This window comes from Coturnix japonica, linkage group LGE22C19W28_E50C23 (genome assembly GCF_001577835.2).
Source record: "Coturnix japonica isolate 7356 linkage group LGE22C19W28_E50C23, Coturnix japonica 2.1, whole genome shotgun sequence".
Lineage (NCBI taxonomy): Eukaryota > Metazoa > Chordata > Aves > Galliformes > Phasianidae > Coturnix > Coturnix japonica.
Window position 1 is genome coordinate 403,519 of NC_029544.1, and position 19,572 is coordinate 423,090.

Genomic DNA, 19,572 nt, shown 5'->3' on the forward strand with positions numbered 1-19,572 from the left:
TGCACAATTCCCATCTCCCTTTACAACACCATTTCCCATTGGGAGCATCGATGCCCCCCTTGGATGGGTACCTCTACACCCAGATAGGCGAAGCGAAAGGAAGAGGATGGTTGTTCCCTGTTGGTTGACACTTTTTCCCACCCAACAAACAAGAAATTTTATTAGCTAAACCCTCTCGGATGCCGCATTCCAGCTTGGTAACATTTCGGTAACACATTGCAAACGTTTGACTCATAGAAACTTGGAAGGCTGTTAGTCGGGGGAGGGGGAAGAGCGTCACATTCCCATTCCCGGGCAGGGTTTGGTTGTTGGATTTCTTTCTATTTTTTTTTATTGAAGAACTGAAACTTCTCTCTGTTTAATGAAAGAGAGAGGGGAAAAAAAAAGGAGTGTTGGAGCCGGACGCTTTCGGCTCTCATTGTGTTTGCAGTGAGGGGATGGGGGAGGAGGGCTGCTGCCAAGGGAGGAACTGAGGCAGCTGAACTCGCTTTTCTTCATCGAGCTTCTTTTTTTTTTTTACTCCCTCTGTGTTCCCAGGACAGGGTTGGCTTTCTAGGTTTGATAAAGCATTTCCTTCCATTGTCATTCTATACGGCCTCTGGGCCCTTTGCTCAGTCCCTCCCCTTTCGCCTTCCCTTCTCTTTTCTCTCTCTCTCTTCCTGAACTTTAGTGAATCTTGAGATATAAAGAAAGCAGCTGCCTTCCCTTCCCCCCCCAAAACGAACACATCTCGGACAATGCGACCGCATCTCCAAGGGCTTTAACTCCTCTGGATGCAAGGACAAAGCCACGGTGAGTACCAGGGGGGGGTCCCACACGCGTGATGCTACAAGGCACCCCAATTGCTCCAACCCAACCCAAGCTGGTGCCAATGCTGTCCCCATGGTGCCATCCCCATTGCATTGTCCCTATGTCCCCATGGTACCATCCCCATTGCATTGTCCCCATGGTACCATCCCCATTGCATTGTCCCTATGTCCCCATGGTACCATCCCCATTGCATTGTCCCTATGTCCCCATGGTGCCATCCCCATTGTATTGTCCCCATGGTACCATCCCCATTGCATTGTCCCTATGTCCCATGGTGCATCCCCATTGTATTGTCACCCGATGGTACCATCCCCATTGCATTGTCCCTATGTCCCCATGGTACCATCCCCATTGCATTGTCCCCATGTCCCCATTGTGCCATCCCCATTGCATTTACCCCATGCCCCCATGGTGTCGTCCCCATTATGCTCTCCCCATTGCGCCGTCCTATCTCTGGGTGGCATTGTCACCTATTGTAACCCAGGCCAGCCGTGTAACACCGGCTGCTCAGCACAGTGGGAGGAATCCTCCTCTCCAATGCAAAGCAAAGCAAAACAAATGTGATGCAACCGTGTTCCCAGGAGCTGCGCTGCGGGAGGGCCATCCGGTGGTGCCAGGTGTGTGGTTTGGGAGGTGGGGGCTGCACAGTGTGGGGGCTGCAACCCTCCTCTGCACCAAAAGGGCTCTGTTCCCCATTCCTGGTGCTTTCCCCTTTCTCCTCCCTCTGGCAGTCAGCTATTGCTCTGGTCTCACAGCAATCTCCTTTAAGGTGTTTGCTGTCTCTGGGTTCTGGTGTGTCCCCTCTTTGCTGCTGGGCTCTTTTTGTCTGTTGTTTTGCAATGGGAACAAAGGAGCAGGGGCTGTCACTCCAAAGGATGTTGAGGCCAGAGCAGCTCCTGTCCTGCTGTGTCTGCTCCTCTGAATGGCTCGCAATGCATCCCTTTCCTTCACCTTACTTTGGGGAATGGGGAGGAATTCAATGTGCAAAATAAATACAGGTGATGCAGGTGGGCTGTGCAGCCTTACAGCACAGAGGGGCAGAGGACAGCAGTGCCAGATGTGTTACAGACCCTGCATAGAGCTGAGCTGAGCACGCAACCCAATCCAACCCAGACGCTGCAATTGATGTCTGAGCTCTCATGTGGGGATTTTCCTCCTCGTCTCCATCTGTCTCCAGGATCTGCTGTCTGTGCTGAAATCTGATTCATAGGAAATAGTATCTGAGTCTGGGAAATGCCACGGGGTGTCTGAGGTCTTTGGGACCGGGCATGGAAAAGAGCAGCCCCCTAAAGCCTGTCGTAATCCTCTGTGTCAAAACCAGATGAGAAAGCCTTAAAGCTTTATTACATCTTGGTCCAATGCAACCCTGGATGTTTTCCTCCCATCCCACCTGTGTTGGTGGCATTTGCTCATTGAGAGCTCTGCTCAATGCAGCAGCTCTGGGTAATGGGGTGTGTGGATATGGGATGGGAGCTGTAGGTGGAAGGGTTTGAGGATGGGTGATGGGTTGGGTGGTTGTAGAAGAGCTGCTCTATTCCAGGGAGTATCAGAGTCCTTCAGCTAAAAGAAAACTGCCCCGCTCAGCTGAATCCTGTTGAGGGATAACATTAGGTTCACAACTCAAAGGTAAAGATGGAGATGGAATGAGAAGCATCAACTGTGATACCAACCAGATCCTGCAGCACGAGGACACCCCCTGACTTGTGTTCCCAGCAGGAGCTGAAGTGCTTGTATAAATGGAGATGAAGCCTTTGGATCTCAGGCATCATTCTGTCCCCTTGGTTATTGGGGGGAGCTGAGAACTTCACTTCTCCTTCTGCCCCCAACAGCTCAAAGCTGCCTTTCCCATCTCAGTGCCCACAACCCCCTCCATTGCAGCCTCTGGGAGTTCATCTCTGTTATTTTGGCACTTGCACAATGAGGAAATTGGCCAGAACTTCCACAGCAGCCATCAACTTTCCAGGGATGTTGCATGGATTTTCCAGCCAGGGATGGAACAGCCTCAACAATCCGCCAGCGTGGGACTGCAGCTCTGCATTAGGAAGAAGCAAACAGGGTTTAAAGGAGCATCCAGAGGCCGACCCTCCTGCACAGACACAGCCTCGTGTTCTGCTGTTGCACAGGAGAATGCACTTTAAATGCATGTTAACTGGCTATGATTAGTTATGGAAGTTTTCTTTCCAGAGCAGGAAATGGAGAAACTGTAATTATTTGTTTTTAACGAACCAGGTGCACCAAAAAGCCTCAGTGCTGTGAGCACTCAGCAAATTAATGCTGGCTGCACCTGATGGTTTTAATATCACTGGACAAGCTGCTCAGGAATAGATTGGTGTGGTGGCCACACAGGAAGGCCCAGTTGCACGTTCCCTTACCCTTCATATTTGCTGTCCATTGTGGGGCTATCAGTGATGCTGGAATCATTTTTCCATCAGCCTCTGGTTGGATCTGCTGCTCTCTGCATTGGCATCTTCTGAGTGCAAAACACACAGGGGAGCAACCTGCTGCATCCTGCCCTGTGCTGTGGGCTGGCTGATGCGTGTGGGTCTGCAAAACCCATCATGAGCTTTGCAGTGCGGGTGCAAACCCACAGCAAGGCGAGGGCCAAGCAAGGTGGTGGGGGATGCAAGGTGATGGGGGAAGCAAGGAGATGGCCTGCATGGTGCTGTCCCCATGTCCTTTCCCTGTCCCTATGGGCCAGCCCTGTTTGCTGCTTGGCCCTCCCTTTGTTCCTGAACCATATTTCTCCTCTCTTCTTGCTGTCAGTGATGTGGAGGAGTGCTGCTTTTCAGCATCCTCCATCAGCCCTGGTCTCTTTGTTTCTTTTTAGTGTGCTCAGCTACGTGCTGGGAGAGCAGGGTTTTTCCAGCCAGGATGGTTTGGAGTATCAGACGTGAACAGAATGAATGATGTTGGAGCTTCAGGCTCAGCCAGGGCTGGAAACCCCCCCCCCCACTCTTTGCTTTGGGTTTGAAGCAAAACCACCTCCTCCACCTCACTGTGTCTGTGCTTTAAATCTGGCAAACGACACGCGTGCAGCATTTGGTGACACCCAGAGCCCATAACTCAGGGGATGAAGGCTGTACAGATCCATTCCCCAGCACGGCTGGTGCTGTGCTGGAGGTTGGGCAGCACCTGGATCCTGCAGCCTCCTCACATCCATCTCCCAGCTGGGATTTGTCCAAAAACAAAAGGTTTGCAGCAAGCTGGAATAACAGCACGAGGTCCCTGGGCACTGCAAAGCCTGCAGCATCCTCCAGCCCTGAGATGAGCAAAGCCTCACGATCTCATTGCTCACGGGGATGATTTATAGACCAAGGTCTGTAAGCCCTTCTGTGGAATAAGAAAGTATTCCTATCCCCATAGCCTGAATTCATTATAATGAAGAGAAGGGATTCTGCATTCAAACAAAAGGAACCTCCGCAGCGGTTTGGAAGGGAAATATTTCTAGAGGTGAAATTAAATCTTAAAACAAATCCGAGAGCAGGCACAGAAACCAAGTACAGGGGGAGACGGCTAACTGAAGGCTGACCACGAGCCAGCAGTGTGCCCTATGGCCAGAAGGCTGATAGTATCCAGGCTGGCCAGCAGTGACCAAAGGCAGACCATGATCCAGCAAGGTTTCTGGCTGTAGTATCCCAGCTGGGCAACAAGGTTGACCCAAAGGTTGACTAGAGTGCATGGATGAGAGGGCATCTGATCAATGCTTTACCAAACCAAAGCACTTGGGGTCACTGCTGGTACCCACCTCTGTCCCCTCCATGCTGTGGGGTGAGAGCAGAGCTGTGGGGTGAGAGCAGAGCTGGGGACACAGACTGGGCTCCCATTGCCTCCTGCATGCAGTGCAACCTCATTGCCATGCAGGGAAGAGGACGAGGGTCCTTCTCAAGGTGACCAGCTTATTTTTGGCCTCTTTCTCCCTCCTGTTGGAGCCGACCCGGGCTGCAAAAGCTGTTGAAGTTTTTTAGGCCCTTTTGTTTGTTTAATGGAGGCGATGTTTGTTTTTGATCACAGGCATTAGATAGGCACTTCCTCTGCATGCAGGAAGCAGTGATTTCCTGTTCCAACTCTCACTGCGCAGGAAACCTCGCTCTGCTGAGTGTTCACTTTTCATGCAGCGTTTTTGGAAGTCTTTTCGTGGGGTTGTTTTGTTTTCTCTTTCCCCACCCCGATGCTGTTGGGTTCCCATAGGGGCTGAGCTTTGGTTGGGCCATTTCCCCATGTTTGGATCCTACGAGGTCCAAAACGCAGGGAAGGCAGCATCACTGCTTTGATGGTGTTTGTTTCTCACTGTTGTGATGAAGTTTGCCACCGTTTAAATGAGGTTTGCCACTTGTTTGGATGGCATCTGCCGTCAGTTTTGTGCTACCACCAACAGCACAAGCTCATCCCTCTGCTTTCATAGACCTGCCTGGTGCAGATCCATGCCTGCAGTCACCCAGTTCTTCTCTCCCTGCTGTTGTGTTGATGCCTATGGGTTGTTCTGGATGCTATTTGCTGTACCTGAACTACCTGCTATCATGGGCAGAGTTAAAGCAGGGAGTTGGACCAAGCCTGCCCTGTTAGCTCCTTTCCTTGCTGGGACCTTTAGTGCTCTGTGGGAATGCAGCAGGTGAATATTATTACTGATTACCCATTAAATTTGTGTGAGAACTCTGCTGTGGGTGCATGGCTTGTGCTTCCCGTCATCTTGCTTCTCACCTCTGCAATGCTCCTCTGGCTTTGCTCCCTTCTGGCTGCAGCTGCATGTCCAGGTCAGTCTGTAAAGAATAAGGAATGGGGATAGAATTAATGATGTTTCCCACCTGGAGAGGTGCTTCTAAGGTGGAAAAGAGGTCTGTAGGATTTCCTGTTGTATCAAAGGCAACTGGGATGGGGTCCCTTGGCAACTCTATGCGTAGGAAGGTGGTTTTGATCCATGTGTGGTATCTCAGAGCTGACTCAGACAGGAGCATTGGATGCTTTGTTTTGTGAATAGAGCATCACAGGATGGATGGAAAGATGTGGCTGGGAGGAGGGCAGATGCCTTTAGGGCTCCCCCAGCCCAGGGCACCACTTCAGCCATTCCTCCTGCCCAGTTCCTGGAGAGCTCACCATTCTGCTGGCCCCTTCCCATCATTGCATGTCACTGACATCATTACTAGTTGCCATGGAAAATGCAGGTTGTCCAAAACACGACCCCTTGGCCTCATCCCATGTGTGTCAGGAAATGAAGGTTTTACAGCACGATGCTGAAGCGGAGCAGGAAGAGCTGGAGAGGGACCAGCAGCTCAGGGACAGGCACATGGCTCTGCAATGGGGAAATGGAGACCAACTGGGGCTACCAGATGGATTTGCATCTTCTGAGTTATTTCTGGGCTGCTGGGGAGGCAATGTGGAGCTTTTAAGTCGATGCCCAGAGAGAAGGCAAGAAGGCTGCGTGAAGCTCTGAGCGACACAACAGCAGATGGTTTCCATCATTAAACCCAAAGAGAGAATGTTTCCTGGGTGATGTTGTGTTGCCCCTTGGCTGCTGGCTGGATGAGGAGCCCAGGGTGATGTGATGCCTCTCAGCTGAGCTGCGGATGGGCAGCAAGCAGAGCTGCCAGTTGGAGTTTTAGGAGCCAGACAATGATTTTCCTAAAGCCATCCTGAAATCAGAGGTCATCAAAAGCCTTATAGGGAGTCTGGGGGCTTTGGGAAGGAAGCATCAGGTGCTGTGCTGCAGTGGGGTTGGGACGCTGCTGTTCAAGGCAGCCTTTGTTCAGGAATTACAACCAGACCTTCTCTCCTGCAGCGGTCAGAGTGGAGGTGTTTCCTCAAGGGAAAGCTGGAAGCTTTGCTCTTGGATCCTCTAGAACTGGAGGAAGCACGCTGTGTCCTGCCCTGACCACAAAGGCTGCATCCGCTCCCCTGTGCACAAGCAGCGTGCAAAAACCTCCATGAAAGCTCCAAGCAGTAGCAGCTCTACCCACCCTGCTGCTTTCAGGCAGCCTTCGTGCCATGTCCCTGCTGCAGGATGAGCCCATCTCCTCCTTAAGTTCTTTTCCCCCTTCATTCATGGCCTTGCATGCAGCCCACCCCCCCAGCAAGCAGAGGACAACGAGCAGACCAAGCAGCACACTCATATGGGGATGTGCTGGAAAATAAAACACGGGAGCTTGCTGGTTTTGCATACCCCATCCGGGGGCAACAGTGCAGGCTCCGAGCATGGAAAGTGGCATCATGCCACATCAGCACTCTTGTTTTGGTCTCACTTTGCTCGATACCTCACCAGCGCTGCAGTCACTTCACCCACCCGATAAACAACAGCACGAGCGCGGGGAGCTGCCGGCTCCCTCCCAGCTGTGGGTGTCAGAGGGTTAAAAATAGACTCCAGATTTCAGTTGGTGAATGTGGAGGCAGAGAGCAGAGAGCTGTTTATCAATGCCAGGGTTTCCCCTGAGATGCTGAAATGAGTCAGATAAGGGATGGGTACAACCATGCTCCGCGCACAGGATGCTCTGTGCTGAGGTGTGTGGGGATGTTTGGTGTGGATGGGTTCCTATAGGATATGTTACAGCATCCAAAGCCATCCTTAGCCTTCTGTAAGCATCGTGCTCTGCCATGGGCTGCTCAGCTGGCTCAGTTCCTTGCTGGGTTTTGAACCCATGCAGGGGAATGGCTGAGTATTGTGATGTCCCCAAAGGACCCAAAAGGCTTCAAGGTGCACTGGGGATGCTGGAGGAACATCAGTGTCCTGTAACAGCGCTGCAGGTGTTGGCTCTGACCTTCCTACCCTGTGCAAAATTGCTTCCAATGCAGAGGTCATTGAGCTCCGTGATGCTGTAATTTCAGAGAAGCACAATGGAGGATTCTGCTGTCCTTGTTGTTGCACTGCTGACATTTGGGACCTTCAGGGCAGCTGAGCTGTAAGGATTGCTGCTGTGTCCCCAGGAGCAGCGTGGTGCCATTGCTGCTGCTTGCTGGAATCTGAGGGCTCAAATGATGGGCTGTTGGTGCTGCTGCAGCTCTTTGTGGCCCCAGTGAAATTAGGACGTGCGTTTTGGTGCCTTCCTATCCTGATGATTGTGGTCATTGTGGCAGGTTCTCTCCTGTTAGGGCATCCCATGCCCTTACACCCCATCCTTTTGCACAGTGATTGGACCATGGGGTGATGTAGACCTGGATGCTCATCTCCTAAGGCACAGGGAATGTGTTTTTGGGTCACCCCAGGCTGGTTTATTGCACAGGAGCAGCAGCGTGCTGCTGTTAGCAGAGGACCAAACTGCTCCTTGTCAGTGTTTCTGAGCTCGGGTCGGCAGCTGCTTCAGCTCAGCCCCATGGGGTGGGAGATGGGGTTGAAACTGCTCCTCGTTTCCATCCTATCCCCTCTTGTGCCTCCACATCTCCTGCATTGGCATCACCATCCTATCCTCATCAGCATCCCCATCTCATTCCTTCAGCATCCTTGTGCCCACCCCATCATCATCAGGATCCCCATTCCATTCCTTCAGCATCCCCATCCCTTGCAGCATCCACACGTGAGGCCCTTGGGAACCCTTTTACTCCTAGGTACAGCATGTTGGAGGAGGGATGGAGCTGATCCTGCATCCAGAGCCATCCCCATGCTGTGGGATCTGGGCTGGGCTGTGGGGCTGTGTGAATGGAGCACATTTTCACACCCGATGCTTTGCTTGTGGAAGAGGCAGCGGCTTCCTGTTTGACTCACACCTGACGGCCCCGTTGTATGAGTTGGGGCCTCTCGGTGCTTACAGCAACTGAATGGGGCTGTTTACAATTAGAGAACATGGGATTCCCAGAAAGAGGCTCAGACCGGACATCCTGAAGCGAAATACCCCAGGCGTCACCAGCTAAAAATAACCATTAGCAGAACAGTCACCAAACAAACAGCAGGGCTGCGTTGGGTGCAGGGCTCTGTCCCATGGATTGAGGGCGAGGGGGAGGGATGTGAGACATACGATGGCCTTTCCTTCCCCTGTTGTGTTTTTTGGTCATAATAACGTGATGCTCTGAAGCAGCAGTGGAGCGCAGTGATTTCTCTCGGTTTCTGGCTTTGTTTGTGGATGGGGAGAGGAGGGAGGGGGCACAAAAGAGGGGCTAAGATATAAATGAAGCCAATTTCAGACAGAACTGATGTGCTGTGGGCAGAAGACCCCATAGATGGCATTGCTATGGGAAGAAGGGTGGGATCCCGCTGCTCTCTCCCTTTTGCATCCCTGAAGCCGAGAGATCCTTCCAACCTTTCCCAAGGTGCAAAAGGGGCTGAAGGAAGGGATCCTTGGGTGTCCCTATTAAGGGGAGCGGGGCAGGGATGGAGCTCAAAGCCTCAGCCCAGCAGGGGCTGCTCAGCCTCACCCTAACAGAGATTTCAGCAGAGACAAACTCCCCCGTTAAAAGGCACTTACGCAATCGGGTGCTATTAGAGGAAGTGTCTCTGTAACCCCAGGCAGTTAGTGGTTGATTTATGTCCTGCAGCTTTAGGTTTTACAAGTTGGTGAGGGAGTTGCATAAGAAGAAAATTTGACCTTCTATTTCTTAAGAGCACTTTTTTTTCCCCCTCCCCTTTCTTTCTCTTTCTTCCCCCCCACCTCTGTTGGGCATCTTTACTCCGATGCTCACACTTAGTGGGGTGAAGAGGAGGTTGATGCAGCTCAAAGGATCCCATGTGCTTTTGGTGCCTTTGTCCCATCAGTTGTATCCCCCCAAGCCCAGGAATTGCTGCCCTTTATCACATGATGGGGACCAGCATTGGGGTTTTCCTTCCTTGGCTCTGCAGAGAACTGTCCCTGCTGGCATTTCCCTGCTGCAATGGGGGCTGCGGATGCTGCTCGTGCTCATGGCATGCACTGAGTTCCAACTGTTGGCTTTTGCTCTGAAGCAATAAATCTGAGCAGAGCACGCTCTGTGCGTGGGCTGCTGGGGGTTGATTTGGGGCTGTGTTGCTTCATGTTGGCCCTGAGGGATCATCCCATGTCGCAGCAGCGGAGGCAGAAGTCTCATGGAAACTTCACTCGCTCTCTCTCCTCGTTTGCCATTTGCCTCGCTCCTAAAATAGAAGCGACTGAGACTAAAAAGCACACACGAGCAATTTGCAAACAGAAGGACAATTAAAAGGAGGAAAAACCAATTTCCCCCAGCGTAGCAGGGAAAGACAGTGCTGCATTGTGTGAACCACGGTGTCCTTCCAGCAGAACAACCGGCCCAGGTTCTCTGCCCACGGCTATTTGGGATCATGGTGCTCTGTGAGTTCTCTTGTTCACAGCCCCCTCGGATTCTCTCTGCTTCTGGCCTTGCCATCGAGATGCAAAAAAGCTCCGTGTGCTCACAGCTCCTCCATCTGCTGCAGGGATGGTGCTGGGAGCAGCGAGCGCAGAGCAAATGTTGCATGGGAGAGATGTGCTACCAAGCATGGAAGGGACCATTCCATTGCTCTGAGATGCTGAGTGCAGAGCTGGGGCCATTTCTGCTTATGTTACCAATTCCCTGAGTGCCCTTGGTGCTCAGGCATCACTTGCAGCATGAGGATGGGGTTGGCTCCTTTGTCTTTAGGTGCCAATAATTGGGATCAGCCCTTCAATAGCATGGGGTGCCATTTGGAAAGCTGAGCTTTGGGCTGTTCATGCTCTAAGGGAGGGACTTTTTCCTTCCTGGGTGAGTGTGGGTGGCTTCAAAGCAGCTCCAGTTTTAGTCTTTCCACACCACCCAGCTGATATAAAACCAGGCACTGCATCTGTTCCTGGGGTACCCATTGTCCAGGAATCCCCAGGTGACCAATTATACCAATGGGAGCACTGATGGAAAAGGGCCGTTCTCAGCAGAGGGTTTTGCAAAAGGTTGGTAGAGCCCCAGGAGCCTCCTGGCAGCTTGATCTCTATTTTGAAAGCCGTCATCCCCCCAGCTGGGTGTGAGAGTTAAATGAAAGGATGCGAGATAAACCCACTTGTGTGCTAGAGAGAGCCGCTGCCCGCGGCAGCGCGACATCAGAGGTTGTCATTCTGAAACCGAGCATGGAAACTGCACTGAGAAAAAAGCTAGAGAGCAGGGCTCCTCACCACACACGGTGCAGACCACACTAAAGAGCTGCTCTGCCCTGGGGGACTGTCACAATGCATTGGGGGGAAAGAGAGACAAAGCTAAAGGGCAGCAGGCAGCTCCGCGTGCAGGCCGGGCAGATGAGCACTGACAACAAAGGTACTCCTCCAAACCATCTTCTGGGCTTAATGTGTCTCATTTTGGGCTTTTTTTAAACACTGTGTGCTCTTTGCTGAACACCTCTGTGGTGTTTCTCTGATGTCTGTGGGTTTTGGATGGCTGATGCCCCAGGGAAGTGCAGGGCAGAGGGTGGCAAATGGAGGAGGGTGCAGGCGGCTTTTGGAGCTGCCCATGTATGCAGGAGAGTGGGGAGCACTAGTGGCAAATGATGTTGGTGTGCACAGCATTGCTCTGCTGAAACCACACAGGGTTTCTGCTCCGGTCTCAGCCTGGTGCATCCCGCCTGGGATTTCTGCTCTGGTTGATCTGTGTTATTGCTGTGCTCTGATATCCCCCTGGTCCCCTCTGTTGCTGCAGGGCTGCTCTGGGCTGAGCCATCACATAGGGCTCGTTTCCTGGCTCGTGGGAGGGGAAGGGCACAAGAGGCAGCAGCTCTCACTCATGTCCCATGCATGTGGACCATGCAGAGCAGGAAAACCTCCCCACAGGTGGGCACCCTCCTCCAAGCAGCAGTGCTCTGGGTTTGAGTTTTTCCTATCTCACATAGCACTAAAAGTCTCTCGTGGGTCACCCGTGCTCACTTGTTTGCAGCCCAGACGCTCAGCTTCAGCTTTTGAAAGCACAAAGTTCTCTTTGCTGCCCCACAGACCCCCCCCCTTCCCCCCCACTCTTTGCATGGCACAGTGTTGCTGCACACCCCACAGCACGGGTGGTTTTATCTGATGCGTGCTCACCTGGCACTGCCTTTGTGCTGATAAACCATAAGGATACACAGCTGCTCTCAGCTCACATTGCAGCAGCTCCTCAGCCCGTCTGCACCAAGGGTCAGGATGGCATCTCCTTGTTTCCTTTGTCATAAAGCAGTGCAGCTCTTCTCTGGTCAACCCCTGGTACTTCCCTGCTCTTTAGTCTTGGCGAAGAGCTTGGGAAATGGCATCGAGATTGACTGGTGTGCATTGTGAGGTTAGGAGGAGGGAAGCTGTGATGGAAGGATTCTTGAGTTTCACCCTGCTTCAAAAGTGCTGAGAGTGGTGCAACGCTCCCACGGCCCGGCATGGGAATTTCCAATTTGCTTCATTTCTCTGGACTGTAGAGAAGGCTGAGCACGTGCTCAATGTGCTTCAAAAACAAAGGTGCAGACTGGGAGAGCCAACACATGTAAAACAGCAGGGCCCTTAAAGCAAAGTGATCTGCACGCACCCAACATGGTGGCTCTGGATGCTCAGCACAGCAGTGATGCTCATAAGCGGGTGCTGTCCCAGCTTAGGAAGGTTGCAAGATAAGAATGAATTGATGCTGGAAATCTGAGCATCAGGGAGCTGAGAGCTGTGGGTTTGACTTCTTCTGGTGGTGGTTTGGAATGTTGTGTGCAGCCCATGCTCACCTTCCTCTGCTTTTCAATGTGATGTGATGCTTTGGGCTGAGTTGCTTTGCTCACAGTTGCAACCTTGCTTGCAAATCAAGCCCTCACCCTGCAGTGCCAAACAACAGCAGAGGATGAGCTGTGCTGTGCTGTTAGCACTTTGGGGGGGTGCTTTTTCCACCCAGAGAGGTCGGTTTCCAACAGATCACTTTGAATCTGAAGTGTGAGTAATGACAAAGTCGTGCGGATGGAGAGGTCACCATTGCTAAGCCTGAAGCGTTCACTGTTGAGCGTCACGTTTAGAGCTCAGGAGAGAGAAGCACCCACGTAACAGGGACCACAAGGTGCTGAAATGCTGCTCAGTGAGACCTCAGCCTTGTCATGCAAGCCTTATTCTTTGTTGTTTTCTTTTAAACAGCTCTGCAGATAAATTGTGAGCTGGAGAGAAATCCCACCTGGGGAGTTTAGGGTGCAGGGTAGGGAAGGTGTTCCTATGTTAGGGCAGGGTGTTCCTCTGTTGCTTTTGGGGTAGAGGTGGAAAAATGTTTCAGATCTCAGTGAGAGGATGTTGGGAGGGATTTGGGGGTCCCTGCTGACCTGGAATGGGATGCTCACACCATGGGCTGTCCTCTTATCTGTTGGGATTTCTGTATGTAGCAGTGATGGATGGATCATCTGGATGGCTCCATCCAACCCCATGGCTCTGGAGGGGGGGGGGTCCCATCAAGGCTTCCACAGCATTTGGTGTAAATTCATAAAGAAATCCATGAAAAATCAATAGATGTCCCCAAAATGGACGGGAGGGCAGTGCCATGCAGTTCTGCCATGCAGTTCTGCCATGCAGAAGGGCCACCTGAAGCAGGTGCTGGGCACTGAGGGGAGCAGCTGGTGTTCCCATCCCATTCAAAGCACAGAGCAGAGCCCAGCATGGATCAGAACCAGAGCTGAGCATCCACAGAGCATCAGTCCCTGTGGACCCAAGGCTGGATTTGAGCTCGGGGTGCAGGCACCAGGTGGGTCCCCACATGGGTGCTGTCATAGGGGCAGGTGGGTGAGTTGAGAGCATCAGGCACAGCACTGGCCTCTTCCTGAGGGTGGCCTGGTTGTGGGTAGGATGTGGCTGCTCAGCAGCCTTGGGGTGCTTCACCACCTGGGGGTTTTATGCAGCTCCATCCCCATTTCTTTCTGTCTTTACCTGTTTGGTTGCCTTTAGCTCTTAGCTGTGGCAGCGATGGGATCCTGCAATGCATGACTTTGTTTCAAGCATGAGAGTGACCAGGTTTGCTTCCATCCAGGATAACCTATGGTTAGGTTAACTTCCATCCTGGATAATCTGGGCTCTCCATTCAGCCCCTTGTTGAGCAGGATGGGCAGCCAGTGGACCTTAGCTGAGCTGCTGTGGTGCTTCCCAGCCTTCAAGGCTTTGAATGGTACCATCCTGCTTTGCTATGAATCAAGAACTGAGCATGGCACACAGCTGGAAATGTGGGGAGCAAGGGGAAAACCTGCAAATGGCTCCTTTGGTTCTTTGGCTTTGCAGCCCGGAGCCTGGTCTGCCTTCAGTGCATTCTCTTTGTGTTTTGGAAAACAGAGTTTTTTGCCGGCTATTATTTCTTTATCTGGATACAAACCCTCTGGGCATTTGGAAGGGAAATAAACAATTTCCAGCCGTTCAGGTGGCGGTGATAGGCGTGAACTGCGCTGTAACCTCACACGGCCCCTTTATGTGAAAACGTTTGGCTTTTTTTTTGTTTTTCTAGTGGAAATAGCAAGAATGAGGATGAAATCAATGGGTTTTCATGGGATTGCCGCACCGGAGCTGCTTTTAGGAAGGAAGGTGAACAGAAAACGATGCAACAATTGGGCAGCGCAGGGGATGCGCAGTGAGGAGCGCAGTGCTTGCACAAGGAAGGGGTTTTGTAGTGGATGGTGCAGATGTGGCACAGACAGCAAAGCTCCATTCGCTGCTGGAGTCAGGAGAGGGCGCACGGAGCGGCGGCTGTTTGCTATACAGAAATATTTAGTCAACTGGAAGGCTGTTTCGAAAGCTAAATTGAGAGCTGCTCCGGCTCCTTCCCCGGCCCATTGTTGTGGTTTTACAATCACATTTTCCTGTTTTTAAAACAAATGTTTTTCTCTCCCCTGGGGCCGTCCGAAAGACCCACAAGAGCGACGGGGGGAAGCGGGCGGGCGAAGCAAGCATCTTCCATCCCCATTAATTGCCCTTTGCTTTGCGCAAACAGCAACGGGAGGGCGGAACGGCCGGGCGGCAGCGTGCCCTTGCTTTGAGTCGCTGGTTCCTCTTTGCAGCTCTGTGGTTTCATGCTCAGCAAAAGGACGACCAAAGGTATTTTTGTAGGTCTTTATTGAAGGAGTGTCTATTTAAAACAGACCTCCAGGGTGAGCGCGGTTGGTTGGTTATTAGAACAGAGGAGGATGGGGGTGGTGGGAGGTGGGCTGGGCACTGCCTTGACATGCTGGGGGTCTCTAGGTGCAGGGGGGTCTCCATAGAGGAGGGTCAGATCTTGCAGCAGTGATGCAAGGCAAAGGTTTGTGGAGGAGGGAAGTAATAGAGTAGGCAGCCAGCTCCTGTGTGCAGAGCGCGTGCATGCTCTCAGTGTTTTGCTTTGAAATGTGAAGAGTTTTCCATTTGCTGAATGGAAGTAGAGAAGTCACAGCGCAACACAGTGACCATCAGCTGCTCTCTGCAGGGATGCAGCGGTTCTGGATGCATTCAGGATGCAACTGGGGATAGAGCTGCACCAGCAGCGGGCTGATGCTGGGCTGGGTGACCTTCTCAGCCCCTGCTCAGCCTCTGTCTGCCTTCACATCAGAGGCCTCAGAATACAGAGCAGAAAGGTCTGCACTCAGGATGCATCCTAAGTTTCCCTAAGCTCCACTTGCAGCCTCCTCCCGTGCCCAGCACAGCGTTGCCCAATTCAGGGTGTGAGTTTCTGCTCCCATATCTATCATACATCAGCAAATAAAAAGCATCAAGCCCTCTTGTGCCCTAGTCAGCAACTCGCCCACCTCCTGCCTGCTTGCTGGGTCAGCCGTGGCTGGCAGGCTTAGCAGTTCAGCCTCCAGCATCCCAAATTCAACCCTAAGCAGGGGATTGACTGGATAAAAATAAAAGGAAGTGGAAAACCAAGTACAGCTCCATTGGAAAGGCAAGCACAGCTCCTTTCTCTCCTGGAAAGCAGGAGAAAGTTTTGCTTGTTCATAGTTTGTGAGGTCCAGAGTTGAGCTGTGGGGTGCAGACCTGGAGTGGGCCCAGTGAGTGCGGAGCTTTGGGGCTGGAGGACAGGAAGGAGATGGGATGGAAGAAGACAGTGGTGGGAAGCAGAGGGAGAAGGATGCAGAGCTGCACAGAATGAGGTGCTGCCATCACTGCCCGCCCTCCCCATGGACCCTCTCCTGGCTGCAGGATGCTGTGGGCAGCAGGCAGGGATTGGGGTGAGCCCAGGCAGCCTGCGGCGGCTGCTCCTCCTTTGTCGGCACAAGGATTGCAAAACGCAGGGGGGTGAAGCGTGTTCAGCTCCTCTGATCAAAATAGCAGCACGGTTCTTTCACAACCAGCAGCGGGTTCTGCGTGCATCCCCACGCTCGGCTGCTGCAAAGAGGCCTGGCTCGTTGGGAGAGGGAGGAGAGATGGCAGAAAGGGAAGTGGTGCCTGCTTTCCTGGCTAAAAATACTGCCTGTGCTTCCAAAATAGTCTCTGGTGAACGATTGGTGTTAACCCTGCAGTGCGGGGCTGCCAGCTGGTTCAGTGCTCTGATATCTCCATCCCAGCTTTGGCCTTATCCTACACCTGGATGGAGGGAGGTCTCGGTGGGACCCTTCTGCAGTTGGAGGCAGGTTTTGCAAGGAGATCACGAATATCAAAGACTGCTGTGATTCTTCACTTGGCAGCCAACCTCAAACCCCTCCTTTCCAACTGGGCTCTTGTTTTGGAGAAGAAAAATAGCAGCTTGCCCTGGGATGTGCCCTTAAGTTCCATGTGGAACCAGGAGTAGAGCTGAAGGGACAGATCCAGCTTGGAAAGCCCAGCCCCTGGCTGCCTTTCCCCATCCTTTGGGAAGGATGGATTGAGGGGAATTTAGGGCTCTGAGCAGGAAAAAAGGGCTAAAAGGGGAGAATGAGCCCCTTCTTCCCACTGCTGCTAGACTTAAAGCATAGAGAAAGATCCCAACAACCTGCACCTTGAATTGGTGGCAATGAGTGATATGCAGATATACTCAGAGTAGGCACTGCTGGGACTTTCACTGTCAAGTTATTGGGCTTTCTCAGAATGAGCTGTCTGTCATCAAAACATCACAAGGGCAACTTTGGCATCATTGAGGACTTGGGGGGCACATTGATGTGCTGTGCTCTGTGTGGAGTGAGGTCAGGGTGGGCTGAAAGCTCAGAGTACCATTAGGTGCTGCTCGAGCATCGTCTCAGAGGGGATAAAGCCAAACTGAACAGATGAACCTGGTGATAAATGAGATTTGAAAATGAATGGGAAGGAAAAGCTGGTCCAGGAAAAGAAAAAGCACTGATGAAAGGGAAAGGGAAAGCCCCAAAGGTGAGACTCACTATGAGCAGCTGCAGCTTGAGCCAGCTTCAGAGAGCACCAAAAATAGCTTGCATCGGGTGCCAGCCTGCGTGCACGCATGCATGCTCGATATGTAACTTCCCATGTTCTGTTCTGGTAGTGTAAAAGAGAACAAAATAGCTCAGCAAAAGCCCAGCTGCTGCCCACTCGTGTTTCGGTGTTTTATCTCACTGCATCTGCACTGCTTGACCTCTGGAGATGTGGAACCCCACGGCTGAGCCGCAGACCAACGCAAGTCTCTTTGCTCAGGGATGAGGCAGAGCTCTGCTCTGTATCTGAAGTGATTTCTTCTTTGGAAAAGAGAAGTGTGATTCAGCGGTCAGAGAATCCCCCACTCCCCTACTTTGGATTTCCTGGAAATGCAGCTGTCCTCTGGGCAGGAGAGCTGAGCCCCACCTGCAGGATGTTCCTGGTTGTCAGCAGGGAAATCTATGGGATAACTTTGGGGGTGGTTTGAAGCCCCCGAGAACCACCTCCTTGGGTCCAAGTGTGGCTGCTGGTTCATGGTCAATGTTTGGTCAACTGTTGGTCATCCATTGGTCAACCAAGACACTATTGGTCTTCTTGGCCACCAGAACACACTGCTGGTTCATGGTCAATCTTTGGTCATCCATTGATCAACCAGGACACCATTGGTCTTCTTGGCCATGATGGAACACTATTGGCTTGCGGTCACCATGTTTCATCAGTGGTGTGGGTTGGAAGGGACCTTAAAGATAAGAATTCTGCTCTGAAAAGAGTGCCCGACTCAATGTATAATAATAAAGAGCTGCTACCCTCCTTGAATTAATGGCAGACCATGGACCTGCTTAATATTCTGGATTGATATTGTTCCATTTGCAAAGAGAATATGCTTCACACAGCGAGATAAATAGCAAAGAAAAGGCTGGCGAGCTGCACGGTTCTTTCTTGCCTGCTGCAAACACTTTTGGGGTCTCACATTCCCTGCTGGGCTATGGCTGGAGCCCTGCATTGCTGTTCATTGAGATGATGATGCTTTTCTGATTGTTTGGCACCAGCTCTATGCATGTGTGAGCTGTGGGTGCTGCAGGAGATGCAGCATGTGCTTTAGGAGGAGCAATAGATGCTGCAGGAGATGCAATGGATGCTGCAGGAGATGCAATGGGTGCTGGAGGAGATGCAGTAGGTGCTGCAGGAGATGCAGGAGGCGCTGCAGGAGATGCAGTGGGTGCTGCAGGGGAGGCAGGAGGTGCTGCAGGAGATGCAATAGGAGATGCAGGAGATGCAATGGGTGCCGGAGGAGATGCAATAGGAGATGCAGGAGATGCAATGGGTGCCGGAGGAGATGCAATAGGTGCTGCAGGAGATGCAATGTGTGCTTTAGGAGAAGCAATAGGTGCTGCAGGAGATGCAATGGGTGCTGCAGGAGATGCAGTGGATGCTGCAGGAGATGCAGTGGGTGCTATAGGGCTGTACCAGGGACACTTTGCCCACCCACCCCACCCCACGCAGAGCCACGAACCTCCTTTCAATATGAAACCACCCCAAAAGGGCCGGATCCCAACGTTCCCTTTTGAACCCCATACTCCACTCCCCCACACCCCGTTCACTCCCCACTTCCAGGAGCCCTTCTTGCCTTCGGAACCACCTCAGTTCCATCCCCACCCCGAGTCCCCATAGCCCGGTCCGGCCCAAAATGTGAGGCCTCATCCCGGCCCGGCTCTGCGGGCGGCTCCATTGGCTGCAGCGCGGCCTCGGGGCGGTGCCGCCCGCAAACAAAGCGCTGTGGGCCGGACCAGGCCGGGCCTTCTCTATCCGCTCCTCCCCGTTCCGTTGCGGCTCTGCAGGTGGAGCCCGGAGGGCGGGCGTGGAGCTCCGGAGCTATGGATCCACGCCGCCAACCGGCCCTTAACGGCCGCTACTCCCCGCGGACGGCCCGGCCTCGCCTTTGTCCCTACAAGGCCCCCTACAAGGTGAGGGGGATTCGGGCCTCCATGCGGCCTGCGATGCTGGGGGGGCCATAGGGGGATACTGGGCTTTCCCCCACTGGTTCTGCCCTATTGAAGATAGTTGTGGCCTCAGGGGGGGTTTAGGGTGTGGGGGTGCAGCTTGGTTTGGGGTGAGATTACAGTGCTACAGGGCTTTGTAGGGGTACAGAGTTGTGTTTGGGTGCGGGATCTGGGCTCTATTGGGTCCCGGTGTCTTTTCCCAGCTGTAATGGATGAGAGCAACTCTGTCGGTTTGTGAGCTGTTAAATGAAGTTGTACCCTTGTTCTGAGTTGTTCAGAAAGGATGGGAAGAGAAAAAAGTAAAAGAGGTGTTGATACATGGAGTATCCCAGCTATGGACCTGCAGGTTATCCCGTGATTGGGCTTTGCTGGCAGTTCCCATGCTCCAAAAAACCCCACACTTTTTTTCCTTGATTATTGATTATTCAGGGTTTGAATCTGTTTAGAGGCTCCTGCAAAGCTAGTAGGGGGGAACTTGAGAAGGGAAGAGCTGTCACCTCTGGGAGCAAACACCCTCAGGACTTGGGCTGTGCTGTGGTTTTTGCCTTGTTTTTAGCCTAGAGAATGGTCTCAGTTCCTTGTAAAAGCTGTTTGCTTTGGGAATCCTCTGCCCAGGTGCCTGCAGAGCTCTTTGCCCATCA

The 19,572-nt window shown here is 52.5% G+C and overlaps 1 protein-coding gene across 6 annotated transcripts in view; it reads left to right on the plus strand.

Annotated features, from left to right (window-relative positions):
• Positions 1-299: 299 nt before the first annotated feature.
• The window catches only part of HDAC7 (histone deacetylase 7), a 56,289-nt gene continuing 37,016 nt past the window's right edge, over positions 300-19,572 (plus strand). Inside the window, exon 1 of one of the 6 annotated variants that reach the window (XM_015886849.2) lies at positions 300-792. In XM_015886849.2, coding sequence (XP_015742335.1) covers positions 774-792 — 19 coding nt within the window. In that variant the 5' untranslated portion in view covers positions 300-773. Of the gene's footprint in view, positions 793-14,623; positions 14,712-18,611; positions 18,896-19,572 lie in introns of those variants that run through there. The other 5 variants (XM_015886853.2, XM_015886856.2, XM_015886848.1 and 2 more) reach the window with 5 other exon arrangements.